The 20,442-nt window shown below is 39.6% G+C and overlaps 1 protein-coding gene across 5 annotated transcripts in view; it reads right to left on the reverse strand.

The window, feature by feature from the left end:
• Positions 1-12,978: 12,978 nt before the first annotated feature.
• ANKRD44 (ankyrin repeat domain 44) overlaps positions 12,979-20,442 on the reverse strand; it is a 328,505-nt gene continuing 321,041 nt past the window's right edge. For 3 of the 5 annotated variants that reach the window (XM_049712126.1, XM_049712125.1, XM_049712127.1), the window contains exons 27-28: positions 19,582-19,673; positions 12,979-17,224 (exon numbers count right to left, since the gene is read on the reverse strand). In XM_049712126.1, the coding sequence (XP_049568083.1) occupies positions 16,977-17,224; positions 19,582-19,673 (340 nt within the window). In that variant the 3' untranslated portion in view covers positions 12,979-16,976. The remainder of the gene's footprint in view (positions 17,225-19,581; positions 19,674-20,442) is intronic. The other 2 variants (XM_049712129.1, XM_049712128.1) reach the window with 1 other exon arrangement.

The raw sequence follows: 20,442 nt of genomic DNA on the forward strand, positions 1-20,442 counted from the left end.
ACTTGAGATTTATTGGCACCATAACAAAGCTGGTTCAAGTTCAACAGTAGAACAGAGAAAGACACCAGAATTTAAAGAAATAGTATCTGTCCACCTGCTCTCTAGAGAAATGTTCTAAATATGTAATTTGGCAGTTCTTTCTAACACTTTTAAACTAAAATAAATCTTACTGGGGGAATAATTATCACATGCACATGGTCCACAATTCAATGGATATAAAGTGTGTGTGGTGAAAAGTCTTCATGCTACCCTGGTAATTACTTTTAAGGATTATTTTTCTAATTATGCATCATCAAAGGGGTGTTTTATTTCACTTGCCCTTCCATCTTGATTTGATGAAAACAAAGTCCTCAATTTACAAATGAACTTTGGGAGCACAGTTTGCTTGCAAGTCCTTTGGAATTCAGCCTGCATGGTAAATTTCCAGTTTCTTAAGGAGGCTCACTAGCTTTTGATTACACCTCAAATGCAGTACATTTACACAAAATAGTATAAAATTTAACACATTTAATCACATGGTTTCTATGCTAAATTGTGCTCTGACTTCTAACCTGGACTATCAGAAATGTATCTAATTCTCCGCCATTTAACCCTCTCCCAAATCCCAGCAGACAGTATTCCTCTTCTCTTTCAACCTCTATGCTAGAACTATCATGGAAATGGAAACAAAAATGTGTCTATGCAGAAACCAACAGCACATTAAGAGGATCATACACCATGATCAAGTGGGGTTTATCCCAGGAATGCAAGGATTCTTCAATATACGCAAATCAATCAACGTGATACACCATATTAACAAAATGAAGGAGAAAAACCATATGATCATCGCAATAGAAGCAGAGAAACCATTCTACAAAATTCAACACCCATTTATGATAAAAACCCTGCAGAAAGTAGGCATAGAGGGAACTTTCCTCAACATAATAAAGGCCATATATGACAAACCCACAGCCAACAACATCCTCAATGGTGAAAAATTGAAAGCATTTCCACTAAGATCAGGAACAAGACAAGGTTGCCCACTCTCACCACTATTATTCAACATAGTTTTGGAAGTTTTAGCCACAGCAGTCAGAGAAGAAAAGGAAATAAAAGGAATCCAAATCAGAAAAGAAGTAAAGCTGTCACTGTTTGCAGATGACATGATACTATACATAGAGAATCCTAAAGATGCTACCACAAAACTACTAGAGCTAATCAATGAATTTGGTAAAGTAGCAGGAAACAAAATTAATGCACAGAAATCTCTGGCATTCCTATACACTAATGATGAAAAATCTGAAAGTGAAATCAAGAAAACACTCCCATTTACCATTGCAACAAAAAGAATAAAATATCTAGGAATAAACCTACCTAAGGAGACAAAAGACCTGTATGCAGAAATTTATAAGACACTGATGAAAGAAATTAAAGATGATACAAATAGATGGAGAGATATACCATGTTCTTGGATAGGAAGAATCAACATTGTGAAAATGACTCTATTACCCAAAGCAATCTACAGATTCAATGCAATCCCTATGAAACTACCACTGGCATTTTTCACAGAACTAGAGCAAAAAATTTCACAATTTGTATGGAAACACAAAAGCCCCCAAAGAGCCAAAGCAATCTTGAGAACGAAAAATGGAGCTGGAGGAATCAGGCTCCCTGACTTCAGACTATACTACAAAGCTACAGTAATCAAGACAGTATGGTACTGGCACAAAAACAGAAAAATAGATCAATGGAACAGGATAGAAAGCCCAGAGATAACCCACACACATATGGTCACCTTATCTTTGATAAAGGAGACACGAATGTACAGTGGAGAAAGGACAGCGTCTTCAATAAGTGGTGCTGGGAAAACTGGACAGGTACATGTAAAAGTATGAGATTAGAACACTCCCTAACACCATACACAAAAATAAGCTCAAAATGGATTAAAGACCTAAATGTAAGGCCAGAAACTATCAAACTCTTAGAGGAAAACATAGGCAGAACACACTATGACATACATCACAGCAAGATCTTTTTTGACCCACCTCCTAGAGAAATGGAAATATAAACAAAAATAAACAAATGGGACCTAATGAAACTTCAAAGCTTTTGCACAGCAAAGGAAACCATAAAGAAGACCAAAAGACAACCCTCAGAATGGGAGAAAATATTTGCAAATGAAGCAACTGACAAAGGATTAATCTCCAAAATTTACAAGCAGATCATGCAGCTCAATAACAAAAAAACAAACAACCCAATCCCAAAATGGGCAGAAGACCTAAATAGATATTTCTCCAAAGAAGATATACAGATTGCCAACAAACACATGAAAGAATGCTCAACATCATTAATCACTAGAGAAATGCAAATCAAAACTACAATGAGATATCATCTCACAGCGGTCAGAATGGCCATCATCAAAAAATCTAGAAACATGGGCTTCCCTGGTGGTGCAGTGTTTGAGAATCTGCCTGCCAATGCAGGGGACACGGGTTCGAGCCCTGGTCTGGGAAGATCCCACATGCCGGGGAGCAACTGGGCCCGTGAGCCACAATTACTGAGCCTGCGTGTCTGGAGCCTATGCTCCACAGAGAACAAGACAGGGGGCGATAGTGAGAGGCCCGCGCACGGCGATTAAGCGTGGCCCCCACTTCCCACAACTAGAGAAAGCCCTCTAGGCTTTTTAAAAAATTTTTTTTTTTTAATTTAGAAACAGTAGATGCTGGAGAGGGTGTGGAGAAAAGGGAACACTCTTGCACTGCTGTTGGGAATGTGAATTGGTACAGCCACTATGGAGAACAGTATGGAGGTTCCTTAAAAAACTACATATAGAACTACCATATGACCCAGCAATCCCACTACTGGGCATATACCCTGAGAAAACCATAATTCAAAAAGAGTCATGTACCAAAATGTTCATTGCAGCTCTATTTACAATAGCCAGGAGATGGAAACAACCTAAGTGTACATCATTGGATGAATGGATAAAGAAGATGTGGCACATATATACAATGGAATATTACTCAGCCATAAAAAGAAACGAAATTGAGTTATTTGTGATGAGGTGGATGGACCTAGAGTCTGTCATGCAGAGTGAAGTAAGTCAGAAAGAGAAAAACAAATACCGTATGCTAACACATATATATGGAATCTAAGAAAAAGAAAAATGTCATGAGGAACCTAGGGGTAGGACGGGAATAAAGACACAGACCTACTAGAGAATGGACTTGAGGATATGGGAAGGGGGAAGGGTAAGCTGTGACAAAGTGAGAGAATGGCATGGACATATATACACTACCAAACGTAAAATAGATAGCTAGTGGGAAGCAGCCGCACAGCACAGGGAGATCAACTCGGTGCTTTGTGACCACCTAGAGGGGTGGGATAGGGAGGGTGGGAGGGAGGGAGACGCAAGAGGGAAGAGATATGGGAACATATGTATATGTATAACTGATTCACTTTGTTATAAAGCAGAAATTAATACACCACTGTAAAGCAATTATATTCCAATGAAGATGTAAAAAATAACAATAATAGAAATAAATAAATTAATTAAATATTTTAAAAAAAGAAAGAAAGAAAGAAAGAAATAGGGCTTCGCTGGTGGCGCAGTGGTTGAGAATCCGCCTGCCGATGCAGGGGACACGGGTTCTTGCCCTGGTCCGGGAAGATCCCACATGCCACGGAGCTTCTGGGCCCATGAGCCATTGCCGCTGAGCCTGCGCATCCGGAGCCTGTGCTCCGCAACGGGAGAGGCCACAACAGTGAGAGGCCCGCGTACCGCATAAATAAATAAATAAATAAAAATAAAAGAAATTACTTGTGTTCTTCTAACACTTACCCTTAAAGAATTCCAATGTGTTCCATAAATACTACCCCGTTCTAATTCCCACAGCAAGCACCCTTGTCTTTATTTTAAAAGTGGAAGGGGAATTTCCAGTACCTTGCTGCCAGATAAAGGGTAAGTGCTCCCAGGCCAGAAGGGCAAGGAAACTCGCTCCTCTCCCCCACCACAGCCCCTGTAGCGTGTGCAGTGTAACCCTTTGCATGCCATGGCTGGGATAAAGCACACTCTGCTTCATAACTGGTCCCTCAGGGCTCCTATTATACAGCTGACCCATGGTCTCGGATCCCGAAGGGTTAACAGCCTGGATTGCTGTTTAGAAAAATAAAAGAAAGAAAAGAAAAAGAAAACGTTCAATTGTATTAATTTTCTCAAAATGCAGGATGGGAAATACTCAAATAAGGAAAATATGTACAGAAACATGATACCAGTGCCTGATTTAAATTGATGCAAACTAGATCCTTAAAAACTAACTACACAAATAATTGCATGTAATAAACAATATAGAACCCAATTTTATACAATGGCAATAAAAGCTGAGCATGCAGTAGAATTATATATATTGGAAAAGATATTCAATAGATTGAAACGGCTAAAATTAAGAATCTGAAAAGGGCTTCCCTGGTGGCGCAGTGGTTGAGAGTCCGCCTGCCGATGCAGGGGACACGGGCTCGTGCCCCGGTCCAGGAAGATCCCACATGCCGCGGAGTGGCTGGACCCGTGAGCCATGGCCGCTGAGCCTGCGCGCCCGGAGCCTGTGCTCCGCAAGGGAGAGGCCACAGCTGTGAGAGGCCTGCGTACCGCAAAAAAAAAAAAAAAAAAAAAAAAAAGAATCTGAAAAAAAATTCTCACACTTTCATGTTGTTTTCTATACCAAGGCAATAGCAATTTAAAAGACTTATCCTGGAGGAAAATTAATTAAGGAAGAATAGAAAAGACCAAATGTGGGAATGGAGTTGGTTTACCGAGAATACTTGATTTCTTCAAGGATCCTACTGAAATTGGTCCAGGAACGGGTCCCTCAAAGGACCATTGGCTGGAAAGGTGGAAAACCAGGGAGTTTGTGTCTTACTTCAGAGCTCATTTTTACTGCATCATCTTTTTTTTCCTGCAAGTGTGGGACAGTGCAGAATACAGTGCCTACCAGTATGATTCCAGTATACTGACATTGGGCACCAGAGGTTTAACACACCCTAAAGCTTGCCTTGGAGACTCTGGATGGCCCTGATATCTTGTCCTTCCATCCTGAGCTTTCACTCAGGCCCCTCTGCCTATATTCCAACTGCTGGGCAGTCCTTTCATCTGCTGGCCAGGCCTCAAGGACCACTAGTGTTTGAGGATTCAGCAAAGTGACACCATCTGGAAATGCTCATCATTGCTAATTTGGAAACCTGTGGCATTTTCTTGGAAGGGCCAGATACAATTCATACATTCACTTATTAAGTTATTCAGGCACTGTCTTAGGTACTGAAATAAACATGGAGTAGAATAAGAGGCAACAGATATATGTAACTAAACGCTAGGGCTCCAAGTGGCTTAGTCTCTGTGTGGGAAGCACAGTCTAGTTTCCAAGTAGTAATTAAAATATATTTCAGTATTTATTTATGTTTCTCAAATAATATTAAAGCAGTCTCAATTCAATTCCTCATACGTACAGACTTTGATTACCCAGAGCCTCATATATTAAATCCCCCCTGATGGCAATGCTACCTTTCTCCGAACTCTTTGTTATTGATAGATTTAGCTGCTTTCTCCTAGGCCCCTAGGTTTTTCTTCTCCCTTTTATTTCCTGTTTTTAAATCATCCCTTGTTCTTTCACCCAGAAAAGATCCAAACTATCCTTTGGCATGTGGCAGGGAGGAGATGGGGAGTAAGGAGCATAGACACAAGAATATTTCATCTTTATCACATATATAATCATATAATTACAATGGAAGGTAATATGATGAACATTACTATTGGCATATTCAGGGTACCTTGGAAACACAGAGGAAGAAATCATTATTCCTGCCTTTTGTTTGCAGATAAAAGTTTAGGAAACACTTGAGAAGAGGACATTTGATCTGGGTCTGAAAAGTTGAGTTCAACAGGCATAACAGTGGAGGTGTATTCTAGGTAGAAGGACTAACAGAAATGGAGGCAGGAATATATGAAAGAGGAGAACCTCAGTCCTTCCAAAACGTCTACAGTGCAGGGTGGATGAGGGGTGCGAATGATGGGAAATGAAGAGATGGGGCAGACGCTTCTTCAGGCTACAGAGCTTGAACTTTAAAAAACACATAGTTTTGGCAGCAATTTTGAAAAAAGATTGAAGAAGGGCAAGACTGAAAGCAAAGAGATTAGCCAGGACATCACTGCAGTATCCTACAATGAGGGTCTGAAATAGGAGTAGTGGATAAAGAAATTAGGTAACTGGTTCAAAAGACATTTAGAAGACACGGAAGGAAGGAGACTTCCTAACCAACTGGATAAGGATAGCAAAGGAGAGGAGTCTAGGATGTCTGTCTTGTTTTCAGCTTGGAGACACAGGATGAATTTTAATGCTACTGAATATGATAGGTACTATAGGTTGCTCAAGGAAGAGAGGACAAAAAGTGTGTTTGAGTATCTATGGAACAAGAAACTGGTGGAGATAGTGTACATGGTGCTTCAGAGTTCTAAGCTATGGAGCACGTTGGCCATCTGACATCTCTCTAACACCATCCTGGAGTGGTGATGGTCTGAAAGTCTTCAGTGAAGGGACTTTACAATCAGTCTTGTAGGAACCATGTCTACATTTACTACACATTTTTAAGATAGCTTTTCATGACTTTAAATTTGTTTTGCTGTAGTTAAAGCCCATTGATTTTCTTGCTCAGAGAAGGAAGGGCACATCTCCTTAATCTCTTCTGTCTAAAAGAAATTCTTCATCTATTAGTGGAAGGACTATTAGTGCAGTCAGCCTTCAATCATGTTTATTCCCAAGCATATGCATATGCCCACTCTACTGCTTCAGATGCTGTAGGTGGTTGGCAGTTACTCTGTTGACTAATGGATCTGGTCTAAGAATTTAAAAAGTCAGAGCTGGAAGGATATGAGAAGTTACTGACTCAAATCTCCATATTTTTACAGTTGAGGAACCCTTTAAGCTGTTTAAATTCAGTTCCTTTTACTCTTCCTAAAAGGATGTATTCTTCAATTCTTAATGTATCTGTGGTTTTTATTGGAGCATCTCCAAGTGTTCTTCATTCGTCTTTAACTAGGGAGTTTGGAGCTGGTTCTAATGAACAGAATAAACCCAGCACTCATTAGAATGACTAATATACCTCCAAGTTCCTATTTATACATTCCAGTCTCTTTTTGTTTTAAAATCTGTACTGCAAAAACAATAAGCAACATAAATTCAGAGCACAAGTTGCCCACAAACCTAGAAAAATGGTACAGATGAACCAGTTTGCAGGGCAGAAATAGCGACACAGATGTAGAGAACAAACGTATGGACACCAAGGGGGGAAAGTGGTGGGGGAGGGTGGTGGTGGTGGTGGTATGAATTGGGAGATTAGGATTGACATGTATACACTAATATGTATAAATGGATAACTATTAAGAACCTGCTGTATAAAAAAATAAATAAAATAAAATTCAAAAAATAAGAAAGAAAAAGTTGCCCACAATTCTGTCACTTAATTAAATCAATGTTTTCATTTGCCTACGTTACCTTCTAGCTCTTGCTCATAAACATATTCAGTTTTAACCTATTTTTGTAATATAAAACAATGTATATTCTACATTTTATATTTTTATAATTTAACATTATATCAAGTACATTTTCCCAATTAACTACAATTTCCCTACTTCCTTATACCCTCCTCCTTCAACATTGTTGGGTTAAATCCTGCTGTATCTTTGTCCATGATCGTATACATTTACACTGTATAGACACCTATAAACATAAATATGAATTTTAACAGATGTCCTCTGCTTTGTACTACCCAAGTTACTCTCATGTCATGAGGCTAGCAGCAAGGAAAATTAAGATGGATTATTAATATATACTGGAAAATATGTCCTTATCTCTAGGAAATGTTGTTAGCATCATGAAAGGCTTTTCTTTTTCAATATCTGAAATGTTGTGGGAAATTAATTAGTTTTCTCAATCTAATTTCTAGTGTCAGCTGTGACATCACAAAGCAAGCTCCCAGATGGCGCCCACTGAGCCCGTTATCAGATTTTTTAGCACTGATGCCAAAATGAAGTAGGCCCAGCAGCCTCATCAAAATTTACATTGCTAATGTGTGGACCCTGTGTGGACCCTGTGAATGAAGTTAAGTAGAAAACCCATCAATTATCAGGTAACAGGCCTCTAACAAAGTTTCTACAGATGTTAAGTAATCATAAAATAGCAAGGAATAAATCTCAGGCCTGAAGAACATAAAACATGGCAAGTAACATAAAATCATGGGATGGACTTGGAGAAATCATTTCTGCAAAAAGAAAGTCAAAAGGGAACGATAAACCCAAGTCAGCTTTCTGGTTTTTGTTGTTGTTGTTTTAAAAATTGAGATTTCAGGATAAGTGAGTATTTTAAAGCAAATTTAGTTTTCACTTAAAGAGCAATACAGAATTCCAGTGAATTTAGTGTTTTGTCCTCTGTGGAAGGCCCACTGGGAAGTATTCAATTTTTCATTGTTGTCACTAAGACTGTCTGCTCCACACACTCCTTTTGTTCACTCTGCAGCTCTTAGCCATCTGTCCTGTTTTCTGGAGAGCCTCATAAACACATTTAGGTTAAACCATATGGACATAAAACCTGTCATTGTATTAGAGTCAAAGTCTGGTTGTTGTTTTTTAACAGAAATGCACTTGACCATTCTCACTTCTTCAAAAGCTTCATCCTAATCCTGGAACCAAACATCAGTCTGATAATAAATCAGTTTTGAGTGTGTGTCTTAAAGTAAAACACCTGAAAAACAGATGCTTTGAAGTGGCCAAATTTTCTCATCAATTCTGCTCAAATTCTATTTTAAATGGCTTTCAAGCCATTCATTATATTGGCCTCCTCAGTTTTTTCTTCTTTATCTCCAGTGCTTTTTCCTTCAGTTTTCCTCAACCACCCACTCCTGTGATTATGTTCTTGACTTTGTCAACATCAAAACTGTACCACTTCTAAAATCTTTACTTCAAGCACCCCATGTTTTGCTTACCAACTCTGGTGCTACAACTCAACAATTCTTCCATCTTACCAAGCCCTTCAGTCCAGTGACTGGGCCACTTTCTCACTCTCCATCACCTCCCTCATGTCTTCATTTCCCTCCTTACCTGGTTTAGAATCCATGATCTATATAATCATGTCTATTGAAAACACCACAGTTCCATAACTCCCCTTGGGCTCGTTTGGCAAAGCTCTATCCCTGTTTAAGTTCCACTATCTACTTACTCTACGCCTGTACCAACATTGATGAAAAAACCCACCAGGATGACTGGTACCACTTAAAATTCATGGTCATAAATCTCAAGTGTGCCAAGCCTTACTCAGCAATCCTCCTCTGTTGCTCTAAAATGTTCCTTCTAAAATTACCCTCCCATCCCTTCTCACACCTTCTTCTTGTTCACTCCCAGACATTCCCCTTAGCATTGATATACTACATACAGCATCTCCTATCTTAAAAAACAAATACTCTCTCTGGTCTTCACATCCCTCCAGCTACTGCCTTATTTTTCTTCTTCCTTTTACCTTCTCCCCTTTCTTTCCCTCATTAAACCATCCTCTTTGGATTGTTGCCCCCCCCCCACTCTGATGCATCTGTTCTTGCAAAAGTCACTAATAAACTCTATGTTGCCAAATCCAATGGTCACGCTGCATCATATCTTGACCTCCCAGAAGCAACTGAGACAGGAGACACAACTGACACTCCTTTCATACATTCTTTCTTTCCCAGGTTTCAGGGACATTTAGGTTTCTTGCTTTTCCTCCTGCCTCACTGGCCACTCCCTCCTGGTCTTCTCTGTTAGACCTTCTCTTCCTGACGTCTGAATGTTGGAGTGCCCACAGTTCAGGGCTCATCTCTCTCTACATTTACTCCCAGGGCAAGCTCCTCTGCTCATCTATAATTTCATTGACCTCAGCCCCAGCCTCTCTCCCAAACTCTAGACTGTTTACTTGACATAAAACCATCAGCAAGGTCAGTCAACTCTGTCTTCAAGAGTACCCAAACTGTGCCACACTCTGTTTCCCTTGTTGCTGTACCAATCCAAGCCACCATGTTGTTACTCCTCTAGACTAGCGCAGTAGCCACCTAACTACTCAGTAGGGTTCCTCTCTTGCCTCCCTATTGCAGTCAGAGTGGCCTCTTAAAAATGAAATAGGAACACAGCCATTTTTTTCTGCTTAGATTTCTCTAGTGGATCTTTATCACATTAAGAATAAAATAGAAACTCCTTCTCCTGGCTCAAAACATTCTTACAAGATCTGGCCTCAGACCACTCGTGATCTCATCTCACAACACCCTTCCCTACCCCACAAGTCTCCAGCCACACTGGCCCCATTTCTGTTCCTGGAACATGCCAAGCCCATTCCTGCTTTTGGTTGTTGGCACTGGCTGTTCCCTCTCCCTGTTTCCTCCTTTGATCTCTATACGGCTGGCCACTTCCTTCACATTCAGATTTGAGTTTAGACATTTGTAATTCTCAGGGAACCCAACTAAAAGGAATATGAGTTATTCAAGTTTTCAATTTTGCTGGGTGCTTTATCAACTGAACAGAAACACAGGTAAGATTTTTGTGCTCTAGGTACTGCTTCAATTTTTTACTTTTGAAAATTATAAAACTCTTCTAGATATTAAATATACTTCATTAAATTGTCTTTTAAAGGTAGAAAATGGTATTCTAGAAATTGGGTCTACCAGTGCCCAGAGAACCACGTGTGCCAACAGTGGTTTCTTGCCAGATCTTGCTATGGGACTGTGGGCCAAATGTTTCTGTCTTTATGAGCAGGGTTACCCCAACTGTGAAGAGGATGCAATCATCCCTTGCTTAAGACAAGAAATATACCTGTGCAGGCCTGTGTTTTTGTGTTTAACAACAAAGGAATTAAGTATTTGTTTCAAATCTGTGTAGCACTTTCCTCCACTCACCTGCATGTGATCTCACCTGGAGAAATACACAACCAGGGAACATGGACTCGACATTGCCTTCTGAAGTTCTTTTTCTTAAGCTTGGGAGCGCTCTTTAGGAGGGGATGCATAGTAGAGCATCTTCATGCAATTCCCTGTGAAAACAGATTTTAGAATATGGCTGGCTTCACAAGTAATACACTGATGAAGGAATGATTCAGAAAAAAGAGGAGAGCAAGTATATGAGCAGTGAGGTGGGGATGCATGGGCATTGGGGGTGGGGGGATTGTACACTGGGCTGGGTGGGACATTTGGTATCCCTGGCTCACCAAATGCTAGTAGCAAGCCCTCCCACTCCCCAGTCACTGTGCCAACCACTAATGCCCACACCTTTTCGATCACCCCCTGGAGTGCTTGAAAATGAATGAATGGCACAGCCATTATCTTTGCTGCTTCTTATTTTACAGCAAATGTACCTTCAGTATGAAATCTGCTAAAGAGACAACTCATACAGTACTTTTACCCACAATATTCTTAGGTTGTGTTAAGAGCCTTTGAGCTTAATGTCTTTGGCCTTGCAAGCTAATTCTGGAACACATTAAGTGTGTTAAGTGAGGGACAGATGTATAGGGATCTAAACCTACTGAATGGCATTAGGGAGAGGAATCCTTTGACAAGCAGTTTGGAGACAAAGCACCACATCGATGTCCAACAATACAATTCCAGCAGCCATCAAGGGACTGAATCCCTCAGTCCAACAACCCATGAAGAATCCTGCCAATAACCATATGTGTGAACTGAGAAATGGAGCTTTCCCTAGCCAACACTGGGATGATAGCCTGTGAGGGACCCTGAGGCAGAAGACCCAACTGAACCATGCCTGGACTCCTGACTCACAGACACTGTTACATGATAGGCACTCGTTGTTTTAAGTCACTAAGTTTTAAGGTAATTTGTTAAACAGCATTAGATAACTAATACACCCAGTCTGCTCCAAACTACAGGAAATACTCATCTGCAGTCTAATTCATGCTTTATAGTCTTCAAGACTGAGAAACACTCAGGTCTGTATACTTGAATAAGGAGTAGGCAAGGCAGGGTAGTGCAAAACCTCCCTGAACATCTCTAGCAGAAAACAAAAAAAACCCCACAAAACATTGTATGGCAGGTCAGCATAGAGGAGAGAACATCTATAGGCACAAGTGTGTATTCAGATCACTAATTACACAAATTTGAGCAATTATATAACTTCTCTGGGATTGGACGTTTTCATGAAAAAGGTGGTGATGGGATTGGGCTAGACTGTGAGAACTGCTAACATTCTAGGACACTGTGATCTGAGGAACTGGGGAAGCCACCCCCCCACCCCAAATCTCTTTCTCATCAGCTGGAAACCCCATAATTAGGGAGCTGTTCCTTAGTTCTTCTAGGGACTGTTCCTGAGTTACTACCCAAGGGGAGACATTTTGAATGGTGAGACAGACGGAGGAGTAATTCTATGGATATCTTTAAGGACAGTGCTGAGAAGTAGGGTCTTGTGTTACTACAGAGCAGTTGAGGAGTAGTGGTGGCAGCAACAAAGGTAAGCGTGGTTGATTTCACAATTTTGAGGACCTATCAGGCTTCTTCTTTTCTGATATAGTGATCTATAGAGTTAATCACACTTCCCTCTTACTTTGGCTGTAAGGAAGTCTAGACCAAATTCAAGTTCAGTTACAGCCGCTGCATTAAATTTCAGGATTCCCATATTTGTTTGAATTCTTTTTCCTTGTCCTAATTTTTCTATTTCTAGTTTCACATGTCTTTGTTGCAAGCCAGCTTAAATTTTTATGGAAAATGTTGGAGGCATAAACAGGTAAAATAAACATAAAATATCTGTTTGAAATTTTTTGCTCTAATTGTGATTATATAAACAGAAATAGAAAATATGGAGATATACTTCTATCTTGATTATTTTCAAAATTTAAGGTTATTTGGCTTTGGCAGGGGACAAAGGTTTAAGTTAGCAGAATAAGTGGTAAAATTAGCATAACTGGAAAAATTAAAGACAACACAAATTGCAACAATATTTGTACCGCTTTTATTTGTAAAAATAACCATCTGAATGCATTTCCATAGTATATTACAGTTAAGTACTTCATTACATTATTAGCATTCAGTAGTTGAAAAAGTATTAAACTGTGCTTGAGAAGATTCAGATTGGTTCAAAGTCATTTCCTCATTTTTACAGTCATGGCATTTACCAGAGTCATTCAACTCCAACTTACGTAAGAAAACATTACAGACAAAAATCCCACTGAAATCATCAAACAATATTTTATGCTGTTACAAATATGTTATGCAAAATATAACACTGGCACCAGATTTGTATCATCGTGCTTTACAAAGATATATTGCACATGCTAAAGCATAAAATATATAGACAAAACTACCAAACAAAAGATATTTGCATTGAATTTTTAGATCACTGCATAAGAAACGCTGAGAATTACATTTTATACACACACTCAGATTGTCACTATCTTAAAATGCTCTTGCCCTATAACACTGACCTATGGTTTACAGTTCTGTAAAAAGAAAGCAGTTTAGCACTGCAATATCAAACAATTCCTATAGAAAACTTTGCATCTTCATTTTCATTTCAAAGCAGGTAAAAGGGGAAGGAGGAAAAAGACACTTTATACATTCAAAGAAAGGCGGAAATGAAAACTCACTGGTATTATATTGCTCTGATAACACTCAAATGAAAAAAATACCAAACATTTCACAGAACATTTTCAGAATATACAAATATAAAAAGGCACTCTAACTTCATATTACAAGACAAAAAAAGGGATGAGTTCTTCAACCAACACAACAGATAAGCAAACCTAGTTGCTCAACAGTACGAAGAATTACTAGTGCAGCAAATCCATTTGATGTTCTTGTCCTAATTTAATAATAAAATAATAAACCAAGCAGCTGTTTACTGCCTAAAGTACCAAAACATACTATGGTGCCCTTTTAGTAGTGATAAATAGAAATCCCCTGAGCTATTTACTGTGGAATCATAGCAGATTTTAGGCAATTTGGAGATAGTAACATATTTACCCAGGATAGGCAGACACCGGCGAATAGGTAAGTGCGATGAAACATGATCCCCGTGGCTGTGGTTAAAATACAGTCTAAAAAGAACACATTAAGGTAAAAGCACAATGTTTTCTGTTTTTGTTTTTCTTAGAAAGCTATGTGGAAAATCTAGCTTTATTTCTAAGAGATGTATGTGAAAAGCAGAACTCATAGTTTTTAAAGTCGTTTCTTAAAGGAAAAGAATTGGTCTGGGGAAGAGGGAGAAAGAGAGCGGGGGCGAGAGATGGATTCAGTGAACAATTCATAGCATGATTTCATTTTGTTCCTTTGTCTTCCTTCTTTCTAGCAGTGAAAGAGTGGGGAGAAGTCAGAACGCAGCTCCGTGGAGATAATGTCGCGTGGCTGCCACTGTTTTGCCGCAATGTTTCTTGTTCTCTGTGCTACTCTCCGGGGAAAAATGTTAATGCTGCTTCACCATTAAAGCAGGCATCGCATATCCTGCTTTAAATGCCAACTGAGCAAGATTTCCATTCACTTCTAGAAAAAGACTCCGCAGTATATCGTGCTTCTTCAGTGTTAGATCTCCCTTATTTTCAGGGTTTTGGTAAAGATAAGGTCATTACTGCTCATTAGCAATTTATCCACTTTTTCGAAACTCATCTTCTCGAAACAAACAGAAAGGACAGAGGGAGGAGGGGAACACAACACCAAGAATTAAAAAAACAATATGGTGGTGTCAAAATTTTTCAGTGAAATTAATACCAGTTCTTAGAAGTCCTCTGAACAAGTTCTCATTTGTGAAGAACCCAGCATGAGTTTTTAATTAAATCCAGGATATTACAGAGTAAGATTAAAGTCTTTTACAATTAGATGAAATATATAATACAGTATCTGTATTTGATCCAGACATGATAGAACACTGTTTTAAAAATATCTCACATATATTATAAGATAGAAATTTTCAGGGTGAAAATGGAATCGATTATAAAATGTCGGAGAGCACTACCTTAATGCAACATGTTTCTTTCCTGTCTCTTCCTCAAGTGGAAAATAGCATGAGCTGGTGGTTTTTATTTCTCTTCTTGGTACATGTGCCCACGCACTGACATAGTTTCCCATTAGGTTGCTGGGATCATGTGAGATTTTTCAGCGCATTCAGGATAATTTCTATATCTTTCTTTGGGCCACTTTTGGGCATATGATCCAGTACACACTTCAGTTTTCATCTCGCAGAAGATCACAGGACTGCAGTGTCTTTTAAGCTCTGAGCTGGCTACACACGGGCTGAGCCACTGATGTTTTACCCCTTTCCGACCGACGTGGAAGAACCTGAGGGCTGGCTGGAAACCTTAGGAGTGGAAATGCTGCTGGGCTTGGCCCCAGGACTGAGGGCCAGCCCAGGGAGAGTCCTGTGTATTTTCCGGCTTTTTCATGATTCCAAGTAAGACAAGTAGGAATTAAAACAGAGAACAAACAATGGATGTTTCCTCGGCATTTGTTTCATTTCAAATAAATACAAACACATTTACATCAAAAGTATATGAACATTTTCTCTAGTTTGGCAAAAAAATAAGCTTGTAGTCAACACATTATCAGTTACAAATGTTAAGCCATCAACTAGAAATCTGTGTCATAAGAAATATAAAACAGAACAAAGACTGTTACGCAAAAAGATTACATTTTAACTCCATAGAAAAGCTATTTCAGTTCTCACTTCCACTTCGAAGGAAAACAATTTAAATCTTCCATTTTAGACTGAAGCATTTTGGTCCTCGTGGATAGCTGGTTGACGAACTACAGACATATATATATAAATACATACATATACGTGTGCATGTGTATGTGCATAATCTAAAAAGTCTCATTCTTCTTTTTGTACAGCTATTCCAGGTGTGGAACGGGGTCCATTTGACCTAGAAGCTTTGGCAGAGGGAGCAGACACAGTATTCACTACGGTGACTTCATCATCAAGCAACTTTAATTGGCCTTAATTTCCACATTGCCCATTTCTACATCGTGCTTTCACTTTGTTCCCTTTTGGAGTCACACTTCCACTCACTGGGGCATGACTTTGACCGAGAAGCTCGTTTAACATTTTACTACTGATGAACAATACTGATGGTTCTTATGTTTTCATAAAGTTGGTATTTTGATTTACAGACAAATTAATAAAGGGTAGTTTCATATTATATTTGCATTATGTCTCAAAGTTTTGGTGCAATATAATTTTCACCTGAAATGTTACTGGAGCGATTTGGGTTCGATCACTCGGGTGAAAATTAGTCACAGGCTTGTTATGGGGACCACTGAGTGCTACCTTTATGTTAAACGAAGAAAGCAAGTTCAATTTCCGTGAACTTTTCCCTTCATCTGGCAACTTTAACAAAAATCCTCAAAAAGAAGTTCTGGATATTTAAGTGCTTACTATAGATAGGATATGAATAATTGGACTCCTTTAAAAAGATTATTTCTGAAGATGAAGGCATTATTTCTGAAGATGAACACCTCTACCTTTGGCTTCTAGTAAGGAAGTAAACATCAAAGTGAGAAGAGGTTTGAGGCATTTCCTACCCAGCCATTCCCTCCCCTCCTGGGGGACATGAATATCATATTGATACACTTCTGAGAACTCACCGCCGAGTGAGTACACGAAAAAAAATCTTTTAGAGACCAGTTCCCTCTCAGTTGCACTATCCACAAAGAAAAAGAATTAAATGCATTTTTTTTATTCCTTACTTAAAATGAGAGGTAGACTTTCACAGAAGTATCTCAGATCTAAGGAAAATATGAAACAAAGCAAAATCGAGGCCCATCTGTGTGAGTGCTTTGCCCTACAGCCTAGCTGCCTTCCCTCGGTTTAATTAATTCCTTCTCTACTGGCTTCTGGAAGCTCGGGCCCATAATAATACTTGAACACAACATAAACCTGGAATTCAAGCTTCTTTCCCTTCCTCCAACATGGGTGATCAAGGAAAAGCTTCTACGGTCCAAAGTCAAAACGTTTCCGAATCAGAATCATTTTCATTGTACCCATCCTCCGAGCCTACGTTGTTACTGCACAGGCTAACCATGCTACCCAGGTTGGAGAGGGTCGTCCTGCTCAAACTGTCTTTTTTAAAACAAACGAAGTTGACAGCCGTCATGGTACTGGAAGGAGAAAAAGTCATCATGGTAGCCAGAATGAGGGCCAGGCAGTCAGCCACGTCTTTGTTAGGAGCGCAAGCCAGGGCCGGGGTATGACCTGGGCGTAAATGCAGACAAGGCAGTGGTTAGTCCAGGCAATCCAGAGGTGGTGTGAGCATCCCACAGTACATCTCGAACGACCTCACACGCAGAGATGTATGTCAAGTTAGAAATCATGCCAGGCAAAGGAGTTATTTCCCACAAGTCATGCTTAGGGTGAGGCTGGAGGGGACTGGGAGTGGGAGACATTTGATGGAAGGTTTCGGGTTTTTTTCCTGCTTACATGACAACAACAAAGCATTATATTATCGGAAGTTAGGCAGAATTTCAGTCTTCGTCTAGTGAACAGAAACACGAGGGGACGGGGGTGGGACACAATTCCACAAGAAACAGCCACAGGACAATCAGAAAGATGTTTCCACCTGAGAGCACACGCACACACCATGCGCTTCGGGCTGGGGCCAGAGCACTCTCATTCTGAGAACAATGACTTTCCACTGTAGGTAATCGTGTGTCAGATTAGAAAGGATGTCAAGAATCAGATGTCTGTAAGAGTCAGTAACACCCTTCTGTCACTTCATATATACTTTCTATAAAGTATGCACAGGTAACTGGTTCTGGAGAAATGGAATCATTTGAGTAGATCAGACACAGGAAAGCACTTGCTGTATGTGATGAAATGTACTATCATTTAAAAGAAACTTAAACAGCATTTTAAGTAATATCAGCACCACCAGCCAAAGTCCCAAGTCCTAAATGTAACAGATGTGTGGAAATTGCTATTTGCCATAGAGTTGTCATTCTCTGCCATTTGGACTTGATGGGTCCAGTCCAGAAAAGAAAACTATCTCAACTCACGAAGCAGGTGCCATGGGGAGGGAGATAAAGTCTTTTGACTCCATCTACTCTTATTCACCCTTTATTCTACTGGCTGGAAAGGGGTTCCAGCCCCTTGTGCTGGCTAAACTTCCTACTAACCACTCGCTCATTTATTCAGAGGCACTGGCTCAATACAACTTAATTTTTTGCTGTGTTATCAGCATTTGACCTGATTTCTGCTCTTCTCCCCCCCTTAACAGATGATTCCTTTCCCTGGGATGAAAACAAACAAGAATGGACAGATATCTTAACATTCCATTCCACAAAGGTCCGTGATGAGTAAAGGAATTAAGATTGTAGTGCCGTACAAAATTGTCCCAAATGTTCCTAGACCTTTGGGATGTAGCTAAGCTCGGACACAAGCTGCAGTTCTATAGGCCTGGGGCTCTTGTTCCTAAGGTTGCTGTGGGCTGGACAAGCTTCAGATACAGCAGACTTACACTAGTTCTTTAGTCATTTTGCAGAAAAACTGTGGGCCTCTACATGCCAACCCCAAGGTGTGTATATATATATATATATATATATATGTATATATATAGTCGTGATAAGAAGGTGAGGGAGGGTGAGGCAGGAGGACCAAGGAGATGGAGTAATAGAGAACTTTCTGCACCTCCTACATGAGTCAGGTTGGGGACAGAGCGGGGTACATGCTAGGATAAATGGGGCTGCAAAACCAAAACTAATAGGAGTTAGCTAATGATGTCATATGGCTGCTTACTTCTGAGAAATAGGCATGAGCTGCTAATTCCAATACCTGTAATAAGCAGTTAATTGAGTTACGTTAATACATTTTAAAATACTTTAATTAAATGCTACAATTAACGCCACATTCAAAAAATTACTTAATTCATAAATAACCAGAAGTTCCTCTTTTGCTCCCCAAGGTTCAAAGGCACGGCAGTTTAATACAATTCTAGTATTCATTAGCTTTCAAAAGTTTTCAGGAAGCAGAGTAGAAAGCTTCTGTTAAGAGTTAGCTCATTTAGAAACGGAACGTGCTATAGATCAGAAGAAGCCTTTCAAGCCTAAATGTTAATTTAAAAATTTTATTCATGTTCCCCAAATATCCATACCGGAAATATGAGTTCTGATCTGTTCTTAAAAGAATAATAATAAGAGGTTTGATCTCAGAATGAACTGAAATACAAAGATTTTGTTTTAATTCGAGCCCTTGAGCATGCACTCATGACATGTATGATCCCTGACTCTTCAGCATATGCAGTTAGAATTGGGTTTGAATGCCAAGTTGAAAGTTTTTGAGTGTGTCTAACATATTTTAACCACCACGCTGAGGAGTTTGAGACCAGCTGCTGACATTACATGCACATGGAAGGCACTGGGGGGCTGCAGGGAGACTATATGTCTTACAACGACAGACAGGACAAATTATCCTTGTTTGACTGCTCACACACAGGGAACTTCCAAGGGGAAGAGAGTTCTCACTGCCTTTTTATCTAGCTCCTGGCTTTCTCGTTTTCCTCTGGCTTCACCGCAGGTGCGAGGTACCTGCAGTAATGGCTTACTTTTTCCACTTACCGTTTTCATCTACAGCAAGTACGCAAGCCCCTTTGGCTAGCAGCTCCTCAACGACTACCTTCAAGCCATTGCGTGCAGCAACGTGGAGGGGTCTAAAAAAGATAACAGCGAGCATCAACTATGATATATATTTGTGTGAGAATGTGGCATTTTGGGTAGTCTGAGTGGCTAAAAGACTTGAGAATCTATAAATAGCACATGAATATTTTTACTTTTTCAAAAAAAGATATTTGTTCACCACATCCTTTCCAGGTACTAATGATCCAACTGTTCTTCCACGTTGGCCCAAATTTCTCTGCAGATATTACAAATACTCTACACCTCAAACAACCTTAGTGACAGGACACAAGAAGCCAGAAGAAGAACTCAAGCTCTGGTGTGTTTTCTAGAAGGTTCTTTACCCCTTGCTTTCTAGGTCAGCATTTGAATCACTGTTTCACACAGTTCATCAGTATGACTGGTATCACGATCACCCATATTACATAATCTTAAACCTCCCTGTTATTACTAAAGGCACTAAATGATGTTTTATTGAATTTAGAACACCTTAAAGAATAATATTATACCCAATATATTCTGCTGTGCTGCTTAAGAATCTTACTGAAAAAAAATCCTCATATTCCTTTGCCCTTAAAACGAATGCATAGGTAATTTCCCAAAATGGAAAATGAAGCAGCTTTCGGGTCTTTCACGGTAAGGATTACACTGAATTATATTAAAATATAATTAAGAAAATAGCTTAGAAATGCTTCAAATGTATTCTGGGAACCTGATTTATAAAACTTGTTTTCCATTTGTAGTTTATGTGACCTCAAACTTCACGAAGGAGAAGACAGGTCTGTGCCTTTCGCCACTGCGCTC

The sequence above is a fragment of the Orcinus orca genome, chromosome 7 (genome assembly GCF_937001465.1).
Source record: "Orcinus orca chromosome 7, mOrcOrc1.1, whole genome shotgun sequence".
NCBI classification, from domain to species: Eukaryota; Metazoa; Chordata; class Mammalia; order Artiodactyla; family Delphinidae; genus Orcinus; species Orcinus orca.